At 48.0% G+C, this 25,338-nt stretch overlaps 6 protein-coding genes across 6 annotated transcripts; 3 read left to right on the top strand and 3 right to left on the bottom strand.

Moving 5' to 3' along the window:
• Positions 1 to 1,308: 1,308 nt before the first annotated feature.
• On the bottom strand, positions 1,309 to 3,977 carry F5147DRAFT_328094 (cytochrome P450). Its single transcript, XM_041429242.1, has 14 exons — positions 3,830 to 3,977; positions 3,487 to 3,767; positions 3,330 to 3,426; positions 3,140 to 3,276; positions 2,951 to 3,076; positions 2,637 to 2,886; positions 2,462 to 2,587; positions 2,305 to 2,407; positions 2,169 to 2,255; positions 2,080 to 2,114; positions 1,979 to 2,025; positions 1,808 to 1,930; positions 1,728 to 1,757; positions 1,309 to 1,676 (listed from the first exon to the last, which is right to left on the bottom strand). The coding sequence occupies exons 2-14, from the start codon at positions 3,666 to 3,668 to the stop codon at positions 1,487 to 1,489; spliced, it is 1,533 nt and encodes a 510-aa protein (XP_041289457.1). The 5' UTR covers positions 3,669 to 3,767; positions 3,830 to 3,977; the 3' UTR covers positions 1,309 to 1,486.
• Positions 3,978 to 4,947: 970 nt separating this feature from the next.
• On the top strand, positions 4,948 to 5,605 carry F5147DRAFT_655637 (uncharacterized protein; the record flags this gene model as incomplete). The annotated part of the gene is made up of 3 exons (XM_041434003.1): positions 4,948 to 5,136; positions 5,248 to 5,328; positions 5,396 to 5,605. The coding sequence occupies 3 exons, from the start codon at positions 4,948 to 4,950 to the stop codon at positions 5,603 to 5,605; spliced, it is 480 nt and encodes a 159-aa protein (XP_041289458.1).
• Positions 5,606 to 5,815: 210 nt separating this feature from the next.
• Positions 5,816 to 8,053, bottom strand: F5147DRAFT_582307 (WD40 repeat-like protein; the record flags this gene model as incomplete). Its single annotated transcript, XM_041431645.1, has 9 exons — positions 5,816 to 6,004; positions 6,086 to 6,271; positions 6,324 to 6,494; positions 6,557 to 6,632; positions 6,681 to 6,765; positions 6,814 to 7,150; positions 7,200 to 7,237; positions 7,287 to 7,410; positions 7,460 to 8,053. 9 exons carry the CDS (start codon positions 8,051 to 8,053, stop codon positions 5,816 to 5,818), a joined length of 1,800 nt encoding a protein of 599 aa, XP_041289459.1.
• A 329-nt stretch (positions 8,054 to 8,382) lies between these two features.
• Positions 8,383 to 10,255, top strand: F5147DRAFT_710877 (thiamine diphosphate-binding protein). The gene is made up of 9 exons (XM_041438290.1): positions 8,383 to 8,496; positions 8,548 to 8,771; positions 8,816 to 8,894; positions 8,945 to 8,963; positions 9,011 to 9,144; positions 9,197 to 9,352; positions 9,410 to 9,518; positions 9,570 to 9,954; positions 10,022 to 10,255. The coding sequence occupies exons 1-9, from the start codon at positions 8,458 to 8,460 to the stop codon at positions 10,107 to 10,109; spliced, it is 1,233 nt and encodes a 410-aa protein (XP_041289460.1). The 5' UTR covers positions 8,383 to 8,457; the 3' UTR covers positions 10,110 to 10,255.
• A 4,508-nt stretch (positions 10,256 to 14,763) lies between these two features.
• Positions 14,764 to 16,925, bottom strand: F5147DRAFT_777110 (uncharacterized protein; the record flags this gene model as incomplete). Its single annotated transcript, XM_041441947.1, has 4 exons — positions 14,764 to 14,870; positions 15,618 to 15,822; positions 15,846 to 16,358; positions 16,422 to 16,925. The coding sequence occupies 4 exons, from the start codon at positions 16,923 to 16,925 to the stop codon at positions 14,764 to 14,766; spliced, it is 1,329 nt and encodes a 442-aa protein (XP_041289461.1).
• Positions 16,926 to 21,932: 5,007 nt separating this feature from the next.
• F5147DRAFT_582261 (cytochrome P450) lies at positions 21,933 to 23,986 on the top strand (the record flags this gene model as incomplete). The annotated part of the gene is made up of 11 exons (XM_041431643.1): positions 21,933 to 22,128; positions 22,180 to 22,504; positions 22,551 to 22,699; positions 22,749 to 22,864; positions 22,917 to 23,039; positions 23,103 to 23,292; positions 23,349 to 23,430; positions 23,483 to 23,608; positions 23,657 to 23,697; positions 23,721 to 23,850; positions 23,905 to 23,986. 11 exons carry the CDS (start codon positions 21,933 to 21,935, stop codon positions 23,984 to 23,986), a joined length of 1,560 nt encoding a protein of 519 aa, XP_041289462.1.
• Positions 23,987 to 25,338: the final 1,352 nt, after the last annotated feature.

Genomic DNA, 25,338 nt, shown 5'->3' on the forward strand with positions numbered 1-25,338 from the left:
ATGTGAGGTGGTGTTAGGCACTCAGGTATAGTGCAATTCAATGAGTCTGGAAACCAGACATTTTAAAAGCGGAGATCTTTGTATACACCAAAAACATACTCACAGTCATGAAGCACATCCCAGGCTGATAATATGGATTACAAGTCGTCTTGGATCCTAAACAAGGTGGTATAACGTACGCGAGAAGGCCGGTTCGTTGCTACATAGTGTTGCGGTGTTTCTGGGCATGTGATTGCGACGTGCATCCGATCCGGGGAACTTCAGTGTACCGATGACATGACGGATGGGATCAGACAGCTGACCATTCGTTATCATAGCCGCAGCGCTGCCCACATCATTATGAGCCAACATAACTTTTTTTCGAAAAACAGAGCGACTTATGGCGAAGAGTAGGAAAATCCAGATCTATCGACGACGATGCGAACGGAATGCAGCAGAGAGATACAGTAACTCTTTGATATGTGGAAGGTGCAAGGAAGTTCACCGGGTCGGCCAAACCACATCAACCGAAATCAGGAATTGGGAAGGCAGATACCGTTCCTGACACAATTTGTCAAAGATGCACCCTGGGCTACACCTGAAACTCAGGATATAGGTAGAAGGATATATCCTTATGGCTCGTGATCCTAAAAGTCCGATAATCTTATACTGTAGTGGTCCACTACGGTACAGGATACATGCGTTCTGTATGGCAATACATCATTTAACCACTGTAGCACAATGACTATCTAGGGCTAAGTATCTCACCGGAGTGGAGCATCTAGATCTCGACAACGTGCCGTGGGTGTTAGCATTTCGAAGCTGCATCAAAAGAAAGGTAGTCAACCTACCAGTCTCTGTGCGACATGCATTTGATTCTTGAATGCCGCTGGCGCATGGCCATCGCGAGCTCAAATATCTGTTCTAGTAACATAAAATAAAAGCAGACCCTCATAGTAGTATCGTGAGCGGAAGAGCCGAGGCCAGAATGGACGAAAAACCTGCCTATGGTGTGCAAGTTTTGAAGTTTGCATGAGAGGTGGTGTTCGGTGTAGGAGAGTGAAAGGCGCACACAGAGTGCAGAATGTCACTGTTCGCGGAGTGGGCTATGTGCAGGTGCTGCCAGTGGTTGGGCACCAACAGCACGCTTGAATTCAAGACTAGTCAGTAATAGATTCGACCTTTAAATTTGTTAGTAGACAACGACTTCGTTATGTGAGAGAAACTTGCCTTTCATAACAGAGAAAGCTGCAAGTATCGTGCCCATAACAGAGTCTGTAAGTGTGATCAAAGTTCTCCTTGAGAGTGTACAACGTACGTAACTGTGAGGCAGCATAATGGATGACAATACCAGAAGATGTATCGGACTTTTTGGATTATAGTCCAGTTAGGATATATCTATATAACAGTATGGGCTGCACAGGACAGCAATTCTTCTCCAGACGCTGAGACTGTTTCTCTAGCCTCTGTCTGATAAAGTGAAATCCTACCCAGACCTCAAGGCTTCTCACCCAGCCTCAGTATCATTCTGCATCATACGCCTAAGCTCCACTTCCGGAACCCTCGCCTGAAATTCAATAGCGCATTTGACGTTTGGCATAAACGTGTTCATGAACCCCATGTCATCCTGTGGCTTCGTAAGATCCAGACTGAGCTGAAAGGCCCAAAGAATAAGAAGCGAATTTATGAACACCGATCTGTAACATTTCAGATCAGATTCAGGAAATTATGTAGGTGGAAAGAATGACCTGTTCGCAACGTGTTGACCTGGGCATACCCTGGAAGGAAGGACAATCAAAGAAAGTGCATCCCACAAGACAGTGCTTACCGCCGACCAAACCCATATACAAAGAATGCGAGATCGTCTCTCAAGCGACCTTGATCATCAATCCAGCGCTGTGGCTTGAACGCATCAGGCTCAGGATAGACTTCTGGATCTCGAGAGATGGCCCTGAGACGGTGACAATTCGATGTGATACTTTGAAGGACATAGACTTACCAATGGTTGCCGAACACCGTAGTACCAGCGGGAATGCAATAGTTTTCCTGCCAACAGAGGTAAGATTATCCTGTCACAACAAATGATTCAAAAGGACTTGCCCAAATGACGTCTTCAGTGGTTCGGTGAGGGAATCCTGTGGGATGGACTATGTGAACGTCCGCACAGGAGTGACCATCGAGAAACTCACCAAAAGGAACCAACGGTCTCCATCTCAAAGCCTCAGATATAAAGGCCTCCAGACGAGGAAGGAATGGTCTATCGGCGAAGGTCGGTGCTTCGGCGAAAAATGAATGGTTTGACAGAACTACAGTGCACAAAGCTACCTCGCTCTCTTCCGATGACTGCATCAAGCTCGGCCTGCACTTTAGCTTGCTCTTCAGGGAAATGCGCAGCTGCCATTAGCACCGTGCATATCGCTGTAGCAGTCTGTCCCCCACGTCAGTGTATACAATCGTAAAAAAAAACAGAAAGACGCCTTACTGTTTCAGTTCCAGCTGCAAAAAAGGAGCCAGCAAGATATGCCATCTCCATCTCTGTCAAGTCGTACAGATGTCGATTTTCTAGAACGTATTTTGAAAACGAAGGGCCAATGTCCTCATTCCTCTGCTGTGGAATAACTCAGACATCACGTAAACACAGGCAAGGGAATGCCTACCATTTGCAGTTTTACACGAGTCAGCTGGTCTGTGTAGAGTCGCGTAGCCCTCTTATAGTCGTCTCTTAATTCTGGCGCATACCAAGGAAGGTATTTGAGCCACGGTATCGATTCTACCCAATAAGCGCCGGGGCGCACGACTGTACGAATTCGGGTCATGAGGTGGCGAGCCTCCCTAACCTCGTGGTCAGTTGCCGATATCGGCGAGGTCTTTCCATATGCAGCTTTCAGGATCGTCGCTGCCGCATAACTTCCAAGAGCCCGTCAGTAACATACTACGAGACCCCGACGCCAACACGTAGAAAACCGCTTACGTGGTCGCGTGGTTCTGAAAGTTGCTTGGATCGTCAAGAATGTTGAGGATTAGGGTTCTCGCTTGCGACATCTGCAGAGGTTGATACGTCTCGGCTGATTTGGGCTGGAGATGCGTATGGAGTGCTCTGCATGGCATCGAGACGCAATATGAGAGCTGTTTGAGCCTTTACAGTATCGCGACGACGAACCTACGCATCCGACGCAGCCTGTCCCCAACATGGCAGAAACCGAGGCTCTGTCCGCGTGTAAGAATTTCTCCAGCAGCAACGAGGCGAGGTCGATCAGCTAGCGTTTTACCCTGCTTCTCCATTATATCCACGGCGGCCTGTCAGGGAGTGTTGAGTTTGGAGATACTAACTTATCATAAAGGGCACTAACTTTGTAGCGGCCGACAATCACGGTTTTCTGCATCCCTGAGCGGATAGTAATCAGAGGGCCATACTCGTCAATCCACCGCGCCACAGTAAGAAATGGCCTGATCAGAAATGTGATCCAATTAGATCCTATAGATGAGGTCGCAGATATAAAACTTCACTCGTGAGCGGGCAGGAAGTGTCCCTGAAGTCTCCAAGTTGGAGGGGAAGGTGGGAGAGGAAGGTGGCTATCTGATTTACGAAGGTAAACCCAAACAATCGTTCCTATTACTCCAAGACAAGCCGCAATATCGAGGGTGAGCGACGTGTTATCAGAAATGCGCAGGTCAGGGAGCTGTAGCATGATCGATTAGAGGAGTTAGGAGGGACCTCATCGAAAGTGCATTTAAGTTGTTTAAATAAGGCTCCCTGCACCAACCCTACAGACAGGAAGAGACGGATACTGTCATATCCAATTACGCATTACTCCAGGGATAAAATGACGGCTCTGGGAAAATACCATACCATGTGTGGAAACCGGACAAGGTCTTGTCAAATCTCCGGGACTTGCCGTCAGGCGATGTATCTGTAGCAATCATGAATCACAATTGGCTTACTCCTTCATGGCCTTGTGCACTGGCTATGAGTGTCGACTTTAACACGTGCTGAGTCGTATGATGCCGACGATGCTGTGCAGTGGTGTTAGGCACTCAGGTATAGTGCCGTTCGCTGAGTCTGGAAACCAGACGTTTTAAAAGCGCAGATCGTTGTGTACACCTGCAAAAACATACTCACAGTCATGAATGAGTATGCGCGTTCCGGGCTGATAATATGGATTACGAGTCGTCTCCCTAAATAAGATGGTATAACGTGCACGAGAAAGCCAATTCGTTGCACCTACATAGTGTCGCGGTGTTTCTGGATCATGTGATAGCGACGTGCATCCGAGCCGGGCAAAATGTACCGTTGACACGGATGGGATCAGACAGCTGACAATATCGTTATCGTAGTCGCAGTCCACATCATTATGAGCCAACCTAGAGCGGACTTATGGCAAAGAGTAGGAAAATCCAGAGCTATGGACGACGATGCGAACGGAACGCAGCCGACAGATACGATGACTCTTTGATACGTGAAAGGCGCAAAGAAGTTCCCTGGGGTGATGGAGATATAGCTAAACCACATCAAGAATTGGGAAGGCAGATGCCGTTCCTGCCACAAAGATGCACCTCGGGCCAGACCTGAAAGGGTCGATACAAACCTGAGCCTGAGAGTCTTGGCAGCATCAGTTATACAAGGAGCGCTGGGATGCGAGCAAAACACCCACCGTCATAGACTCTTTTATCATTGATAGCGCATCACAGGAAAAGAACTTGGAGTGTCCGAGGATCAGCCAACGTGACAGTGGCACGGGCAGATATTACTGCCACGCTGTGAGCAAGAACTTTTCGGGCGTAAGGATAAACACGTACAGCGAGGCACATGTACGGATCCAGTTGCAACCTGGCAGAGATCATGTTCACTGCTCGCCGTGGCGATGCATGAGCGCCTGCTTATACCCAACTACTACGGGCCCGCAACACTCCGAAGGACCAAAACACGTAATCCAAAATTTGTCACGCCCACCCACCACTACCACCAAAATGCCCATCACATCCCCAACGCTCGTTCCCCGGCCTCCAATCATCCCCCTCGTCCTCCCACGCGCACCCCAAGTAAACCCAGCCCCACTCCCAAAACTCGATCGCTACCCCGCGCGCATGGACACCCGACGCGATCTCCAACGCGAAATCGACGATCTCTCAGACGAGGAGAACGAACTTGAAGATTCCGTACGTGCCCCCTCCTGAAGTCGTTCCTGCGATGCGATTCCCTACTGATACTCCACGCAAATTATATCTTATTATATCATGTCCATATCGACGCGTGATCGACTGGAATAGAACTTGGGGATAAGGAATCGAGGGTTCCAGTGGCTCGTTCCTATTGGAAGGAGTACGACGCAGTTGGAGGAGAAGAACGAGGTGCGTGGGTTTTGCATTGGTTTTTCGTGTTTTGTTTTGAAGCTGTTTTTCTCATGCTGTCTTGTAGGCAGAAGACGATTCCGATGGTTCTGATACCGGCCAATCAGGCGGCGGCCCTTCGATTAACGAGGATGGCGAGGAGAACGACGATTCAGGAGCAGATCTGGATGCAAGCATGGAAGATATGGATGATGAGGGTGAGACGGGGACAGCGAGTGAAGCGGAGGATGCGAATGATATGACGGATGATTTTGAGGAGAGATCCAGCGATGCTTGATACGCCACACATCAACTCAGGGCAGAGAAAACCGATAAGATTATAAGTGGTATCGATAAATCTTGGTACGTGCGCATGCGGAATTTACGCTGAGATATACATAATCCACAAATAAATTAGATCCTTGTCGCTCATCTCCGCTTCCCAACGACGCCGAAGTCGTCATCACTACAAAGTTCAACACTCGGATCGAACCACTATGAACCCGATTCAATGAACTACCCCCCGAAAATCTGTTACAGACAACGTCCCACGCGTATGCCTTCTCCTAGGGCTATTAGCATGAGCCATGACCAGTGGCCGTACCCATACTCGGACGTGGCCTGCTTTTGATGCTGTTATGAGCGCGCGGGGGAGGAAGGCGAGGGATGTGAGGAGATCGGCGTCGAGTTGTTTTACCTGTTGTGCGTTATATGTCAACTAATTGCCTTCATAATGGGAAAGTTATGTAGAAAAACGGAAGAGGGAAGGAAAACTGACCAATACAGGTTGTACAGTCGACACTTCATTCCTCGAAGGCGCAGGATGATACCGTGGTGCAGATAGTTGAATGGTCGACCCCGTTCCGCGTCGGTGAGCGAGCGAGATACTAGATGACATTGATGGGCGCGGATGGTGTGCTCCGAGGAGTTTGGGGCGATGAAGAGCACCAGAGGAAAAGTCCCACTGTCAAATTAGTTGAGTGAATGGCGATTTATAGGTGCAATAAAAAGCGCACGAGAATGAGCTTGTTATCCTCTCCTACGCTACCAAAGCGGTATGTCCGTCCATCGCAGCGGAGCTCGTCGAAAGCAACGGCTGAGACGAATGAGGAGTGTCCTTGACATCGTGCGACGACTCGTTGTTCCCAGGGGGAGAAAATGGTGAGCAGGTCGTCCTGGCCGCCGGTCTAGTCGAGGATGGATAATCAAAGATGAGTTCATTGAATTGGAAACTTGGAATGAAACGCACGAGGATGAAACGCCCGTCAGGAGACCATGCAACACATGTCATTGAACCAAAATAGGATGCATAGCAGTCCACCAGCCTGGATTAAAGATTAAAGATTGCTCAGCGATCGGAGGAGACGACATACTGCTCTGCAAGTGGATCGATCACCCTCAGACACCCATCGTCTGAAATGGCAGCTACATATTTATTATCAGGAGAGAATACGAAGTCTAGCCAGGATGAGCTCCCAATGCGAGTATTAAAGAGGCTTCACTGACCGACGACACTACGGCGACATAGACGCCAATGGCTTACAGGGTTCTTCACGACCACGCCCTTCTCTCCCCTCCCGATTGCTTCTGGATGCCATGGCGGAGGTGTGACAAATATCGTTGATAGGGGGTCCCATTCATCACTTACAGGAGATGCATGATGTGCGTTGATGGTTATATGCGGGGTATTTGTGAGTCCATTTGGAATGGTGGCAGTGAATATGCCGTCTTCGCGTTCTTTGTCGTAAACGATTATGGTTCCGTCTGCGTGGGAGACGAGAAAGAGGGTTGGAGAGGAGGGAACCCAACGGACGGCTGTGCATAAGGAGGAGGAAATAGTGCCCTAGTATTTTGTTGTGAGATGTGTTTACAATAGAAGTGGGGTTGACTACCTGTTTGTTGAGGCGGCAGTAGCGACTTGATATTGGGTCTGATTAATCACTGTGAGCAGAAGAACAGGCGTGAGATGAGGTGCATACCAAACCATACGAGGTCGCCTGTGCTGAATCCTATGATAACGTCTAGTCGTTCTGAGGATGCGGTGGAGGGGTTTACGTCGTGACAAGTTGGGTATGCAGAGAAGCTAATCCTTGTTAGTGGGTCCTGGTAGAATCATGCAGCGTTTTGCGCGGCCAAGGACTAGATGACGAACCTTGATTTTTGACCCCACCTCAATCCACAAAAAGGCCTTTCCAGTATTATAGAACAAGAATGTGACATCGCCTTGTTTCGCTGCGAGTGTCTTGCTGAGACCTTCAGTGCTTTGAAGACGTGTGATGAATGTGGACGATGTGGTGCGCATGTTGTGTTTTGGTCGCGATATGTTCAATTTCTTTTTACCTACTGAGACGGAAGGGTGGGAGAAGAGCTTGTACTGCTGGGGTTCTGCTGAGAGATCTGGGGTAGCTACTACATCTGGAGATGAAAAGCTGTCTTCTGGGGTGCTGCTGGATGACATGCTCCGCTCCTCCAGCAAGGGGCGCTCCTTTACGACGGCCTCTTTCTCTTTCTCCCGCTCTTTTTCCTTGTCTTTTTTAAGATCCTTTGTTAGATTTGCACCAAGAAACTGGGCGAGGCCTGGGGAAACTGAGTGCTTTGGTGGAAAGCGGACTGTGATGGATGAAAGGCGAGTTTGGTAGATGGGTTGTGCTGCTGTAGAAGAGTGAACGGGAACTGGAAGAGGTTTATGTTCCTCAGTGACAGAGTAAACGCCCTCAGGAGCCACGAATGCACTGTCGCTCTCCATACTGTTGATGAGAAGGTGTTAGCAACAGTACTTAAGCTTAATCTGCATTGGGTAGGACCTTGAGAAATTCCTACGCCGCTTAACAGGTCATGCGACGGTCATATATTTGGACAGGCCTGCTCCTCCTCTAGACCACGGTATGATCCTACTAACTTCGCGAATCCGAACTCTGGGTTTAAATTAAGATCAGGCCTGAAGCTAAAAACTAAAAGTCATAAGTATCATGATTCTGAAAGAGATATCATACTGCGGCACAAATCCGGCCCGACGATCCCATTTGGTATCCAAAGTCATTCAATTACGATCAATTATTAGACTTTCGGTTCAATGGAGAATGTTAACTGCCTTGCTTCACGGATCTTGTCTTCTCCCTATCCTTGTCCTAATACCTAGTCGATTTCCCAATGCTCGCCCGTCGTCTGCGCTCTAAATTTCCTGCACTCGTAAGTCTCTCTTTCAACCGTCAGGTGACTGTGTCACTCACCCGGAACAAGTCCCGTCGATGGCAGACGACAGCGAGCACTACTGCCATCGAGCCCCCACCCGCAGGCGGTCATTCTTCATCCGTCGCATCCTCTCAGCTTTTCCGCATCACACGAGAATCTGCTCTCAGAACGCCAGGTATATCATGGCAAGATGAGGAATCTGACCGTAACATCATCGGCGGCCGTGAGACACGCAAGATGAATCTCTATCAAGCTGTGCGGGACGCCCTTAGGTAACCCATTTCTCTCTACCCAGAAGGTCTGCTGACAGTCTCAGTATTGCACTCTCAAAGGATGATACTGCCGTCATATTTGGTGAGGATATAGCATTTGGCGGGGTGTTTAGGTGCACAATGGTATGCATTGCCATGTCTTCATACATCATTTGTCCTCACTCATCGAACAGGGCCTAGCAGAAGAATTTGGTACGTTTTAATAATATACGTCGTATCCATAACTGATCGTGCTGCAGGTCGCGAACGCGTCTTCAATACCCCATTGACAGAACAAGGTATCGCGGGTTTTGGCATTGGCCTCGCATCCATGGGGCATACTGCAATCGCAGAAATTCAGTTCGCTGACTATATATTCCCCGCATTTGATCAGGTTCGTTCCACTTTATCCGAATCTTAGACTTCAAAATCGACCTTCAACTTAGCTCGTGAACGAAGCCGCAAAGTTTCGCTACCGTTCAGGTGGACACTTCTCTATCGGCGGGCTAACCGTGCGTACGCCAACCATGGCCGTGGGTCATGGTGGGCTATACCATTCACAGAGTCCTGAAGGGTTCTTCATGGGCGCATCTGGTCTCAAGGTGTGTTCATACTGCTAATCCCATGATGAATCTCTAAATGAACTCATGCACCGCTAGGTCGTAATACCCCGCTCCCCAATCCAATGCAAAGGTCTCCTCCTCTCAGCCATCCGCGATCCCAACCCAGTCATATTCATGGAGCCCAAAATCCTCTATCGTTCTGCAGGTACGTTCCCCTTCCCAACCTCCCTGTATATATTATTGACTTCACCCACAGTCGAACAAGTTCCAATCGACGACTTCTCCCTTCCTCTCTCCCGCGCCGAAATTCTCATCCCAGGATCCGATCTAACACTCCTAACATGGGGCACCCCCGTCTACCACTGCGAATCCGCCCTCCGTCTCCTCAACTCCCCACCACCCTCACTCGCACCACTCATCCCACCCTCCCTTCGCAACGCCAAAGTTGAACTCATCGATCTCCGAACGATATTACCATGGGACGTCGAAACAGTCGTAGAGAGCGTGCGCAGGACGAAGAGGCTCGTGATCGTGCACGAAGCGGGTATGACGGGTGGCGTCGGAGGAGAAATCGCCGCTGAGGTCGGAAAGAGGGCTTTTTTGAGGTTGGAGGCGCCTGTGAGGAGGATTACGGGATGGGAGTGAGTGTCGTTTTTATATATCCCCCTCTCCTCTGTTTCTGACGACGTTTCATTTTCATTGTTGTAGTGTCCCAGCTGGGCTGCAGTTTGAGAAGTTTAATATGCCGGATGCGGTCAGGATTTTGGATGGGATTATGGAGACGCTCAGTTACTAATAATCTGGTTGCTGATTGGCGCTGTTCCTCAAGCTGGCTTTGCGCCCACGGTGTAGCATAAGAGATGCAATTAATGATGTAGTACATTAGTACGCACGTATACCTTGTATGAGTGTGATACCAACATGTTTTGAGGTACGGAAAGACTACACACCGACGGGGACATCATGTGAGAGTCACGCAAATTGCTTCCGCGGAACCAGCTCATGTGGTATACAACTCGCCTTCTGCAGTCAAGTTATCAACCTATCACGCAACGAAGGTTGTGAGTTGTTCTTTATAAAAATATCGTCACATTTGTAAGAATTGAAAACGAGTATATTTCGGAGGTCAACTGGTTGATGAAACTCGGAGAACAAGAGACGAACAAAGAAGGGAGCGCAGACGTAATAAGTTGGAAGAAATGAGGAAATCAATAGCGATGTAGAGGCGAATGACTTGGTTCTGTCAAGCATCCTAGTTATCCGAGCCAGCCAATTTATCCAATTCCTCCCAAGAAATGCTATGTCCACCCTTGGCACACTTGAACCCAAACGAATGTTGGACCCAAGCATATCCTTGAGGACATTTGCGATCCTCTGGAAGACGGTCAAGCGCTTTTTTGATCTTTTCCTGCATCTTATCATCCACGACGCTTCCCACCTTTGTGTTCCTCTCCACATTTGTTTCGGCGACTTTTCTTTCTAAGCTCGCTTTGGTGGCGTCATCTTCTGCGTTCTTATTCGCCTTTACATCTGTCGCTGATTGTATCTGAGTTGCATGCGGCATACACCCCACACCCTTGTAAGCTGAGTGAAAGATAGTTGAGAACGGTAGTATGGTTGACGTGACTGAAAAGACTCACTAGCAAACCAAGCAATTAAGCTTTCCCTCTCAGCGTTGTCACATGGTTCCATCAATAATCGGTAGCACTCAAGCGCTTCGATGTTACACGTCCGGAAGAGTATAAGGCAGCGATACTTGTTTATCTTTTGCCACAATGACTTCAGGTTCCACCCGAAAATCTGGAAAAAAAAAGCGCAATTGAGCACACACATATCATTTTTGAGTCGGTTGTGTTGTGTATCAACGTACCACGTCGATTTCTGTGTATATGGAAACGTCTTTTTTCTCAAGTGAACAGGTAGTTGCGATTTTGAGAGCGGTAGTGATGTACTCGATGGCCTTCTCGCGAATGTTGCTTTCTGAGGCAGCAAGTGCCATTTCGGCGTAGAAGTATGTCTGATGCGCGAAGCACAGAATCAATTTCAATTTCAGACCACGAGCCGGAGTTGATACTCACTTGTACGATATTACAAACAAGAAGATCGGCATCATGGTTAAAAGAAGCCTCGGCCATGTCTTTAACGTACATGATTGCTTCGTCATATTCATGTGCATTGAACGTTGCAATAGCCTGCAAATCATAATGAAGCACGGAGCATGTAAGAAAAATGTAACCCACCTTGATCAAAAGAAGAAGATGGGTTGTTGTATCTCCAGTCGCAAACTGCAACGCGCGATCAAATGCCCTACTCGCTTCCTTAATCTGCCTCTTTCCGTAGAGAGCAATGCTCTTGAACATAAGGCCTAGTGTTGAGCGTTGAATGCTGATAGACTATATCACAATTCAAGTTAGTATATCTTCAAGGGACTCGGTATTAGTTGGTATAACTCCCCTTCTCTGCATCTTCAAGCGCGGCGTCCCACTTGCATAGGCGTATATAAACAGTTGCGCGGTGCACATAGTTGATGTAGTTCTTAACATCTGCCGTTATTGCTTCTGTGAATATCTCCACAGCTTTCAACAGGTCTGACAAGCCCCCAAAAATAAACGCATTGAGGGCGGCCTTGGACATAGTCCTGGTGAAGTTGATCTGTGGTATGCTTGAATCGCGTTCTCAGAGTTAATGTTGAGAGCATACCTGTCTAATAACATGATCCAATGGAACTCTTGTCTAAAATTCGCGAGATGAGACGATGAAATCATTAGAAATCAACGGGAACATACCAGCACCGGTCTCGAAGGTAGTAACCACTGTGATATCTTCTGGTCATCGCCTACGCCGAATACATACTTGCCATCCACGGAGAACGTGTCACAAAACGCGCCGGTAGAGAGCTTGAGTGTATTGGATTGAATCGGGAACGGCCAGAGGCGGACACTTTTGTCACGAGATGTGGAAGTGATGATGGTGTTGGACTCATTGACAGAAATGGCTTTGATCTGATCAGTGTGACCACGGAAGGAGCAGATCTCGTTCCCCTTCGATGCGTCCCACACCCGAATGGTAGGGTCGTCTTTACCGCCCCCAGAGAGAAGGTATGCTCCCTGCAACGTCCACGTGAGTATGGAGGTGCCACCCGAGTGGCCATTGAGCTTATTGATAAGCTGCATTGTTACTGAATTATAAATGAAGATATTGTGAGCATGAGGCTGCTTTGTCGCGATGGCAAGATATTCGCCAGACGACGAATACCGAACGCAGCAGACAACTGCATCAGGACTCGGAGTGATCGTGGCAGTTTGTTGTTGCCACGTAATTGTGTTCCAAAACTTCACTGTACGGTCGCCCGCACTCGCCAGAATTGTTCCATCTGCAGAAAAGTCCAGCGATAGGACTGCAGTAGACTCGTAGGCTGAGATGATTGGAAAAGCAGGGCTGATGTGGGAAGTTGACCCATTTTTGGTAGCGGTGATCTTGGCTTTAGAATTAGTAAGCAGACATTCTCCAGTTTCTCCGTTCCAAGGAATGATCCCTCCAGTGACATCACAGCTTGCTATCAATCTCCCGTCTCGTGATACCACAAATCCAAACACATCACTGGGATGCCCTACCAGACGCTTTAACAAACTCTTCGTCGTCAATTCCCACAGATAAAGTGTCTTGTGGGCCCTCGAACTGGTGACCATACGCCGTCCGTCGGGCAAAACTGCAAATGCAGAGGTGCATTCGTGATGACCTTCAAATGTTTCTGAGGGTTGTGTAACGCGTGAAGTCAGCTGCTGCGACGCCATTATACTAGAGGTTGATAAGGACATTGGTAGAGGGATTGCAGGTGTGTTGCACTGAGGTGTGTTCGCTGTGCGTTTTTATACTGTCTCAGTGTTCTTTATATGCTGAACATCTGGTAAGAGGCCCTTATCGTAAGCAATAAGTTTATGGATACATGCGTCCATCTCTAGGGCAAGAATTCATTCAACTCCCATTATTTCCCAAGGCAAGATGATTCCTTCCCGCGTAATTGTAACTGCACTGGCACTCACTGCTATGCTGATAGGTCTGGTCAATTCTATAATGTCAATGACAATGTCGGCTTAACTTGAGCACCGTCCTCTTGTCTGACAGGTGTGTTACATTTTGAAAAACAGCAACCGAGATTTACTCAAGCCTTCTCAGGCTATCGGAGTGTACCTGTAGTGACAAAGTCCCTCCACGGGGAATCGAGATGCCGAATGCATTCAATGAATAAAAAGGAGATAGTAGCCGTTCCACTCAATTCTTTTTTTATTCTCCCATTTCATTTCTCCAAGCTGTCACCAGGTTGTTGATTACTCCAGAGTCCGAGAAATGTCCAACAATAATACCCCGTCGGAGGTTTAACATACATTACCGCGGCCGTGTCTGGCCCTGGTCAACAGTTGACTTCATCGTGCGGACAATCGGAGTCGTTCGTTTCTTGTCCACAAAGATAAGGATTCAGTTCCCAGTGTTTATACAAGGCGTTCCAAGACAATGTGATTCGGAAGATATGTTAAGCAGTGCTGAAGTGAAGTTCACTAACTATAAACAGGGCCAAATGTCGGGTCATGATTCAGACCGATGCCAATATTCAGCTGTTCATCAGGGCGCCTGAATTAACATGATTAACGTGAGGGTGACCCATGGCCCGCGAAAGAATCAAAACCGCCCACCACCATCCACTGGTATCAATCTTGATTTATTTGACCGAATCATAGACACGAGGCAACATAAAGTCGAGACTTGGATGACAAGCGTGTCCACGACCCCTGTGGCGGGCTGCTGCTTCTTGTAAGAATTCTACGCATGTGTATGAGACGCCATGTCCAGACCGTAACTTGGGCCTGGCCTAATCAGGTCCGACCTGATCTGATCCCATGTGGACCTTGCAGTCGTGGGTTCGGGGTTGGGAGACTGCCGAGCGCTTCGAGCGAAGCGCTCGGTCATCTTGTCCAAGCACTGAAGAACCAACCTCAATAATCCTCTGCGAGATTCATTCCTCGAAGGTGGGAGAGAGGGCAGCTGTGATCATAATGGTGTAGTTGTGATAGCGAATGTTCATACATCCCTAGCTGGCCTCCAGCCTCTCTTCTCCGCCAAATGAGAGTTCGAATGACTTCGCGTCAGCAATCCCCAGACCTAGCGCTTCTTCCGAAGATAGTGATCTTCATTCATGGAGTGAATTGAATGAAGAGCTGAGTCTGAATCATTGGAGGTTTCTTTGTAACAAGGGAGGCGGTGGATTGTACGCAGGGTGAACATGCGGCTGCCAAACTTGTGCTTTCAAGCGCCCATTATCGATTGGCTGAAGGAATCCCGGCCAAATTTCTGGGTACAAGTACTGGTGCAGTGATACTCACTACTAGTCACAGTAAATATTGGAAGAACAAAGTGCATTCACTACGACAGACTTGTCAGTAAGAGCACACGTCTCAGCCGTCGCTTTTGACGAGCTCCGCTGCGATGGACGGACATACCGCTTTGGTAGCGTAGGTGGTGTTGGGATTACTTGAAGTGCGCGGGAGGACGAGGGGGATGACTGGAGGGCGGGGAACGAGTGTTGAGGATGTGATGAGCATTTTGGTGGTAGTGGTGGGCATGACAAATTTTGGATTACGTGTTTGGCCCGCCGTCATGCATCGCCACGGTGTTGAACGTTGATCTCTGCCAGGTTGATCCGTACTTGCTGTACGTGAATATTGATTATGCCGTCCTTATTAAACATCCACTGCATTACAGGCCAAAGCACTCGTATGTACTATACCTCAGGCTATCCCCAACACTTACTAATACCGCAACTTCAACCAGACTCTTCTTGGCCGTGCACACTGCAGATCAGCGCATGGTACGCACCAGACTGCCAACTTGTGCACATAGACGACATGAGAGTCACGCAGATTGCATCCGCGGAACCAACCCATGTGGTATGCAAGTCGCCTTCTGCAGTCCAACTGGTATCAGCCTATCATGCAACGAAGGCTGTCCATATCGTGAGTTATTCTTAATGAAAGTACAGTTAAATTTGTAAGAAGAAAATGTTTCAGAGGTCAACTAGTTGATGGGACTCGGAGAATAAGAGAAGAGCATAGATTTCAGTGCAGACGGCGTAAACGATATGGGCAAAACAGTGGCGATATAGAGGTGAATGGGTTTTCCAGTTATCCGAGCCAGTCAATTGATCCAGTTCCTCCCAAGAAATGCTGTGTCCCCCCCCCCCCCCCCCCCCCCCCCCCGCGCACTTGACCAGTCGGATGATGGACCCGAGCATATCCTTGAGGACATTTACGTTCCTTTGGAAGACGGTCGAGCGCTTTTTGGATCTTCTCCTGCATCTTCTCATCCGCGGCACTGCCCACTTGTTTCTCTCTCTCCACTTTTACTTCAGCGACTTTTTTTTTTGCCTCGGCTTCTTTTCTGGCCAGCTCCTCAGCCTTCTGTTTCTCTGCCGCTTTCCTGCCTTGTTCCTCCTTTGCTTTCATTTCATCGGCTGCCTTCTCCGCTTCAGCTTCTTGACCTTTTTGACGTGGACGCCTTCATCTCCACCCAGCCAAGTAGCAAAGATATCTATTGAAAGAGAGCGCAGCATTGCTACGGTAGGATACTCCGAGATGTGGATCTGCAAGTACAGATGGCTGTTCTCGATGCGGGCATTAACAGGAATTTCTTGGCGATCTACGAAGTGGTTCCACTGGTTCTCCAAGTCATTGGCTTTGATGCCTAGCACGGACGAAAGGCACACAGGGGCAGTAGCCTCGCTAGTCTTCTTATCGCCCAGCTCCTCTGATTCAATTGTTGCGAGTAGAATATTGGATCGAACGACACAAGCTAAGTGATCATTCGCTGTGCTATATTTGACCGTATATGAGAGTGACGTGAGCGTCGGGTGGACCAAGTCTTCTGGGATACGGACATCCAACGCGAGTGTCCAGTTCTCGCTATTGCCGATGAAGTCGGAAATGGGCTGGTTAGAATATGACATATGGGTATGCACCAAACTTGTGTCCTTTGGCGAGCAGGTAGCTGATGCCTGAATGATGACGGGATAGCCGGGGATGAGATTGTGCAATATTGAGCAACTGTGGGGACTTACGTAATATTGAGCGACCACCGGGACATCCACGGTGGGTCGGTAATACACTGCATTTACACCCAAGGGCTTAATGAGTGCAGCAGTTGGGAATGCACACTTGTATGGCTGGACGGGGGCGATAGGAGGCTGCCCGCTCACTTGTCCCCTCTGCGCTAGCAGCGGATATTCTCGGTAATGTACTGCATCTACACCCAAGGGCCGATTGAGTGTAGTGGTGGGGACTGGGCACGCGCGCTCGTATTGCTGGACGTGTGCGATAGGAGGCTGTCGGATTATTTGTCCCCTCTGTGCTAGCAGCGGACATTCTCGGTAATGTACTGCATCTACACCCAAGGGCCGATTGGGTGTAGTAGTGGGGACTGGGCACGGACGCTCGTATTTCTGGACGTGTGCGATAGGAGGCTGCCGGCTCATTTGTCCCCTCTGCGCTTGCAGCGGATACAGAGATGATGACTTAGAAGAATTTGAGCTGATGGAGGACTGAATGAGCAGAGGGTTTCGCATAATTGTCGAGGTGAGATGGTGCAATGAGATCGTGTGGTACTTGACTTCAGGCTTACAGGATATTCATGCGTTTAAATATGTACTCTCGCAATCTTCCGGTTAGGTCACTCGCAAAAACCCGCACAGCGATTATCTGAACTTGCTGTGAGATATTGAACCTCTGAAAAAATCACCATTACATCCCCTGAGAACGATTGATATTAACGCCCGACGTTACTGATCACACTGAGCCTATAGACAATTCCAGAACCGCCTCCCGCGGAAATCGCTTATACTCGAATGTCATTTTTTCACAGCCATGTATCCAATACTATCACAGAATTCAAACTAGCGATGAAACACCATGACAATGGATCACATTTTGGGTCTAAAACTATTTTCATGATATCTCACAGCGCCTACCACCAAATTTCAAGTATCATTGGCTGGATCTTCTCCTGATCGGCGTCTTGCATCTAGCGCGGGCCGCTAAAAATGTTTAACCTAGACCAAGCGTTAAAAGTCGGTCATTGTGAGGTGCGCGCCAGTCCCCTATACAACAACTTCTTGGCAAAGGCTTGCAGGTCTCCCCGAACCCGGTAACACATTTGCCTTATGCACATGTGCAGGAGTTCCCCTACCCGGCTGAAATTTCTCGGCCCCCCGAATTTGAGTAAACTTTACTATCCCAATCGACTCGGGAGCCTGCATGTACTAGTCAAGTTCAATTAGTCGATATATTTTACCTTCAACACATCGACCGTGATTAGCCATGCGGTACAATTATCATAACTTGAGCTTATCATGTTCATTCCAGCTAGCAAAAATCGATTCAAGGTTCAATACAACGAATGCCAGCAGCCAGATCCAGGCAGGCGCCCCATCCTGATTCCTTGCCGTGATACTCGGAGGATAGCGGGAGTACTGTTTCTTATAATAAAAAATTCAAAAAGAGAGCTTCTACTTCTTGTCTTTTGCGTTCATGTCAACAACATCGCATATGTCCGATATCAAGAGCGCCAGGAAAGCTCCAATGGCAATTTCCCGTCCCTGGAACAATCTCAGATAACAGAGAATTTTCGGACGACTAGCAGCGATGGTAGACTCATGCGTAATGCAAGCCTCCAACCCACCCTGTTGCCTGCAGTGGCTGGCTCCGATTCTTTTGTTGACCTTTCGAAAGGTAGACTCTCAATCATGACAATAACGGTGCTCTGATACGATCAGCAGGTTATTGATGACCAGCTGATCGGCACCGGTCTGGCTCACGATCCCTGAAACAACATTTGGCCCCGGGTATAGTCAGTGCGTTACGCTTCCGCATTGCATCAACGTATCTTGCGAATATGTCTTGGAACGCCTTATACAAACGCTGAGCGCTGGATTTATGGCCAAACCGCACTGTCACCACCTCGCTTCCGCGCCTCCGTTATTCTCTTATCGGTCACCAGGCTATCATCAAATCATGCAATATTCTAAGATTCCAGAAGCCTTCGTCAGCTGCGGACAGTTTGCAGCGTCAAACGCGATGTATTTAGCAGTAACATGACTTATCTTAACGATGTTACTGTGTCAAGTGCCCCCGCTACAATCGTATCCGTGATGGGAACACACTAGGCAGATCCACGTACATGATCGTGTCAAAATATAGCTAGGCTGCATTCCAGGTACAGCCCTGAACTACAATAATCATCTAATGGTCAGATGAGCTACGATTCAGAATTTCGGATGACTGTATTTGCCTTGGAAGTTCCCCCATAACTCCGTTTTACTATTCTGAAAGAACGCCATCCACACACCATTGCAACTTTCAAGCGACCTCGAGACTCCTTCTACGAGATTCATATAATCATTGGGGTTAGCAGCGTGTTGTAGATGGTAAGAAAGCGTCTCTCGCGACCTACGTACCGTTCCCCTCGCGTTTGAAGAATATTGGAAGGAAACGAGGAGCACGAGTTGCGTTGCCTGGACGAGAAAGGTAATAAAAATACATGGAGTTTTGGCGCATGTTGAGAGATTGCAGATCCTCGACCTATATGTAGTCCTCTGAATTGACCTTGCAGAAATCTGGCTATCAGTAAGATGAGCGTGACATGAGGACATACTGGATGATGTGCTCAAAGCTCCAAATTAGTTCGGCGTCGCAGTGGAAAATGGTTGGTACAAGCTCGATGATCGAATAAGCGTCCCATATCATTTGTGGTAAAACGCACGCCACCCGAACTGTTCAACTGGGTCAAATAAACTAGAAGATGATGGATGAACATATACTTAGGTAGATTATCAGTGAGCAGAATTGAGGAACGCACAAATGATCCTAGTTTCGTCCACGATACCCATCTCTCTCAAAGCCGGGAGAGAGGACGGCTGTAATGAGTAGAAACAATGCATAGTTGTAAAGACGGAAGTCCCTACATTTTGACTGGCTGTCCTCCCGCCTCTCTCCTATATCAAACGTCTTCCGAGGTGGATTGTTTTCGTCCATCGAGGAAGTGGGAAGAATGGCTGAGTGACTGAGTGTGCGTATTAAGAGGTTTCTTGGTGCAAATGAAACGAGGAGCGTGGTGGATAGCACGAAAGGTAGACAGGCACCTGCTGCATATGTCCAATGGGGATCATTAATGATGAATATGCATTAGGGAGCGCTATTGGCCGAACGACTAATATCATCATTCATACTGGAACGTTATCGAAGGTCGAGCGCTGAGGTAGGTTGATTGGGAAAGTGCAAATACCATGCTCGACAAGTGAAAGTATTTATTGAAAGGAGTCATGAATATTGTTACAAAGTTTATTCAGGATCGTTAGTGGGACGGTTGGGGTTTGATTGGGCCTTTATTTGTGCATGTTTGACATGCATCCATCGAAATTGTCTCTCGGACTCCGACCCTCGGCTGAGCGTTGATCTTTACCTGTATCTTTTTCCCGCAGTTCCACCATCCTTTGGCGGTGAATCGAACGACGAAGGCCAAGCGATCACTCGCAGTGCCGTATCTGAGACAATTTGAACCAATACGTTGAGTACAACATTCTCCTGGGACAAGGATGTTCATCGACGTCGTAGTATCCCGTTACCGCAAGGATTATTGGTGATGAGCTTGTTGGCTGGTTGGAAGGTTTCATGATAAGAGGTGTCGGTGTATTCAAGTTATCTGGCACTTGATTCCAAACTCACAGGATACTTATGCTGTGCGCTAAACTTTAAAGATCTGCAGAGAATTTTTACCTGAACTCACAGAAATTTCAAACATGCAACCTTCACGACATTTCTTCATACCATTAATGCCCGAGGGTGCTCATGATAGTATCTCATCTTAGGAATATCCAGTCGCCATATCTCAGCTCGCACCAAGAAATCACTACCTTTGCATCATGTCTCAGAAGGTCTGCACATGTTCACTATCGCAGATTCGCAAGTAATGTTCACATTTGTACTCGAGCATCACGGGAACTGTTCACCGTTTCGTCCACCGATTCAGATATCAAACATCAATGTCCCTGTTCTTACCTCTGTGTCTATAAGTCTTCGCTCGAATTATGGAACGTCACGCCCCACCAGCAATCCCCAACTTTACTAACGAGTCCTGATGACCCTCTTGTTCAGTATAACCTTGGAGAGTGCTCACGCACATATCAAACAAGATAATCCCTGTATTTGTAGAAACTGAACACGCTAGGATATAGGTGCCATAGGGAGTCCCTAAGATGATAATGAGTCGAATGCTATAATTAGCTAATGCAGCACCACGTCCGACAAATCCGTGTGACTGTCACACAAAATTGAACTCATCGAAGGTAAATTGTGACATACGCAAAAATGTTTCTGTACTGACTATTTACCATGGCATCTGCAGTGTGCACTTTCCACGACCAAAATTCTCTTCATCACCATCAGCTGGTGCTGGTTCGTGAGGCACATCCGCTTCATTTGGTTGGTCACATGTCACACCCGGATGGCATCAAAGCTAAGTGCGTATCTCTACAGTAAAAGAGATAAGACCAATTAATTAAAAGGCTAGACTGACGGCTTTGCTCGTATACGGATTAGCATGAAATATGCATCAATGTGGCACAATGGAAGCATCATACCAGTAAGTAAGCCATCAGAAAAGAAAAGAAAACACGCAGCATACCGTATCAATATGTCCTGTCCGCACCTCCGCATTGACCGATAGTAGGCTAACTTACTAAGTTACATTTCTAACTCGCGCAGCACATTGGATAGTCAGGTCATCCGCCCACAGCGGGGCAGTTCCGCTCCCAGTTCTGATGGGGAGTAAACCGATGTTATGGCATGGGACCCGCAGCCGCAGCCCAGGGCGTCATTCGCGCCAACGTCTAGCAGATATATCATGGTATGTGATACTAGTGCCAGTCGTTACAGCTGAAGCGCTGACATGTGACAGTGTGTTACATGTACGTTTGCATACTGATCACGACGCCGTGAGCACAGTAGTATACTCATCACATCACAAAGTAACTCATTGCAGAACGTCAAAACGAGAGTCTGAGATCAAAAAACCTTTTGTGGGCCTCGTCACTACCATCATAGTACGGTAATTAGCTACTCAACCGTGACACGACCGAGATCCCCGCCGTTTAAACTCAGCACCAAAGGCCCCTAGTCCTACTATCCACAGACTGCAACGACGGCTCGCCTAATATACAGACAGGTTATCAGTCTAATGCTTTGGCTTAAGAGTCTACTAATATGTAGGTCAGCCCTAGAGCGGCCATTCACCAGATGTGCCACACTGTAATACCCACTATCTAACGACAACGAGAAACTCGTCATCGGGTGGGCGGTGTTTAGCAACAGGTGCTAGTGCAATGTACCAAACGGTACTTCAATGAGATTGATGATCTTTTTTTTGTTCCATTCAGACTTTTTTCAAATAATGAAGCCTCGTGACGGGCCCAAGCTTAGGTCATAGATAAGATGGTCAGTATAAAACTCCTTTCATCTCGTCCTGCAAGCTTCACTATAATCCCACTCTCGAGTTGATCATCCTCTCCTAGTACTAGATCATGTTGGCTCTCACCAGCGTCACTGGGCTCTACCTATGCCTTGTTTGTGTCGGAGTATATCTACTTAAGCAGGTGTTCAACAAGAAGAACCCTCCATATCCCCCTGGCCCTCCGGGGTGGCCTCTCATCGGGAACATCATGGACATGCCATACATCAGGCCCTGGCTCACATTCACAGAGTGGGGCAAGAAGTATGGTGAGTGTTTCTTGTTTCACACAATCTTGCATTTCAACGTCTTGTCGACAGGTGACATTTCGCATATCAATGTTCTGGGTCAACACATCATAGTGCTGAACTCTGTCGAGACTGCGATGGACATGCTGGACAATAAGGGCGCTATTTACTCTGACCGTCCTATTCTTACTGTTGGCGGCGAGCTTATTGGCTGGAAAAATGTTATAATTCTCCTCCCTCATGGCGACCATCTGCGTCGACACCGCAAAAAAATGCACAGCGTCACTGGCACCCGCGCCGCTGTGGGCACATACAACCAAGTCGCGGAGGTAGAGACTCGCCGATTCCTCAAGCGTGTGTTCGCGAAACCCAATCAACTGCAGGCACATGTTCGACAGTACGTATAATTTGTCATTGCATCGACACGATCTTGATTTTTATAGCACTGCTACCGCTGTGATTCTTCGCATCTCTCATGGTTACGAGGTGAAAGAGAATGACGATCCCTTCGTTGACCTTGCGGAACGCGTTATGGCCCAGTGGTCGCGTGCCACCGCTCCTGGCGCTTTCATGGCTGATATTGTACCATTCTGTAAGCCATAGCATTCAGATGTTTGCTTCCAATGGCCTCACCATTCTAGTGGCCAAGGTTCCTGAATGGTTCCCTGGTGCTGGCTTCAAGCGTCTGGCCCACGAATGGCACGACAACCTTGAAGAATTCGTTTCTGCACCATACAATTTCGTCGTGGATCAGATGGTGACCATCATCTATAATTCTGCAAGTATGCGTTAAAGTTTGACTTTCACAGGCTGCTGGCATTGCCTCGGAGTCTTTCACCTCGAATATGTTGAGAGGCGGTACTTTGTCAGCGGAAGACGAGCACATCGTGAAATGGACTGCTGCAGGTCTATATGCCGGCGGTTCCGACACTGTTGGTCCCTCCCTCCATATTTCTGATAATCATCTTCTGAAAGTGATACACTTTTTCCCCCAGATTGTTTCTACTATCAACTCGTTCTTCCTAGCTATGATGCTATTCCCTGACGTGCAGAAGAAGGCTCAGGCTGAAATAGATGCTGTTATCGGTCCCGATCGTCTTCCCTCCTTCGCCGACCAAGACTCTCTCCCCTACATCGGAGCGCTTGCCAAAGAGACCCTACGATGGCATCCTGTTATCCCTACCGGTCTGTGTATCTCGTCCAAAGTACTATCTAGTTACTGAATGGTATTTCCATCCCAGGTTTTGCTCACTGCGTCTCTAAGGACGATATCCATGACGGGTACTACATCCCAAAAGGTGCCTTTATCATGCCTAATATCTGGTCAGTACGCTTTTTTTTCCACATTCGATGTTTGAACAGAATATAATGGCAGGTTCATGCTGAATGACCCGAAGAGATATGCTAACCCCTCGCAATTCAATCCTGAACGCTTTTTGGCTAATGATGGGAAGGAGCCTGAGAAAGATCCCCGCACGATCTGCTTCGGCTTTGGAAGACGGTAAGCATGCAGTAGATTTTTGTGCCATGCTAACTTTATGCTCTGCAGTCTTTGTCCAGGTATGCCCGGCTCCCAAACTGTATCCTGGCGTTGAATTCATTTTCGTTTACAGGTATTCACCTCGCTGAAGCTTCGGTCTGGTTGTCCACCGTGATGTCACTGGCCGTGTTCAATATCTCGAAGGTCGTTGAGAACGGTATTGAGATCACCCCTGAGGTTGATCCATTATCAGGCACAGTCAGGTATGTTGCAGATCTGATCACGTCCGGCGCTGAACCGGATATATGCCCTTCTAGCCACCCTAAACCCTTCAAGTGTTCCATTAAGCCTCGCTCTTCAAGAGCCGTCGCGCTCATTGAGCAGGATGCCAACTATTAAGCGCGTGAAGACGAATCATAAATCTGAGGCAAGCGGTGATTTTCACACCTGACATCTAGGTCCGTCATAGTTTGAACTTTGTATCATAATGCAGGATCGACTGTGGTGTCAGCATCGCGATACAATTGTACGATATTTTGCTGTTCCATGTTGTTGACAGCATACTCTTGCATCAAAGACGCTTGTGGTCTACACCTCAGGCTTGACGCATGGTGGCTACTTCTGGCTACATCCGAAGTCGTCATCACGTCCACCAAGCGACAGATGCTCGCCTCATGCAATATCGCTGGTGCTGGTGCCTGCATGTCCGTTCCTGAGTGCGTCGCTGTCACCGTTTTGAACCACGTCAACAAGCCGTTTCATGCTTGGTGTGTGACAGTGTTGCCGTGGTTCCGGCTAACGCCGGAAAACTTTTGGTGCAAAGGAAGTAGGAGGCATGGTGGTAGCGAATAGGATCGACTGGCGTCTGCACGTTTGCAATATTAATGAGGATTATTATCAATTATGAACATGTGGTATCTCGAAGGCCGAAGCAGGTTAATCGGGCAAAATGCCACCGATCAGGAAACCTCATCGATTCATCGATCGATGCTTAGATGCAAATACGAGTGCAACGGTGTTCAACAAGTGACAATACTTATTGGAAGGATAAATTCATCGTAGCGCTAGCCTGAGTCCGATGCGCGCCTTTATTTATTTGTACATGTTTAAGCTGAGCGCCCGACAACTCACCTACCGGGCCCCCAGTGGGTGACGTATCTCCAATATATCCGCAAGGCTATCCGGAATATTGATTATGCCGTCCTCATTAAACATCCACTGCATTACAGGCTAAAGCACTCGTACTACACCTATCCCCAACACTTACTAATACCGCAACTTCAACCAGACGTACCTCCTCTTGGCCGCGCAGATCAACGCATGGTACCGTGACGCACCAGACTGCCAACTTTAATTGTGCACATCTACGACATGAGAGTCACGCAGATTGCATCCGCGGAACCAAATCATGTGGTATACAAGTCGCCTTCTGCAGTCCAACTGGTATCAGCCTATCATGCAACGAAGGCTGTCCATATCGTGAGTTGTTCCTAATGAAAATACAGTTACATTGGTAAGAAGAAAATGAGCATGTTTCGGAGGTCAACTAATTGATGGGACTCGGAGAATAAGAGAAGAGCATAGAAGTGAGTGCAGACGTAACGATATGGGCACAACAGTAGCGACATAGAGGTGAATGGGTTTCCTACTAGTTACCCGAGCCAGTCAATTGATTCAATTCCTCCCAAGAAATGCTGTGTCCACCCCCCGCGCACTTGAAGCCAGTCGTATTTTGAACCCAAGCATATCCT

Source organism: Suillus discolor, assembly GCF_016758755.1.
Source record: "Suillus discolor strain FC423 chromosome Unknown F5147scaffold_55, whole genome shotgun sequence".
Classification (NCBI taxonomy): domain Eukaryota; kingdom Fungi; phylum Basidiomycota; class Agaricomycetes; order Boletales; family Suillaceae; genus Suillus; species Suillus discolor.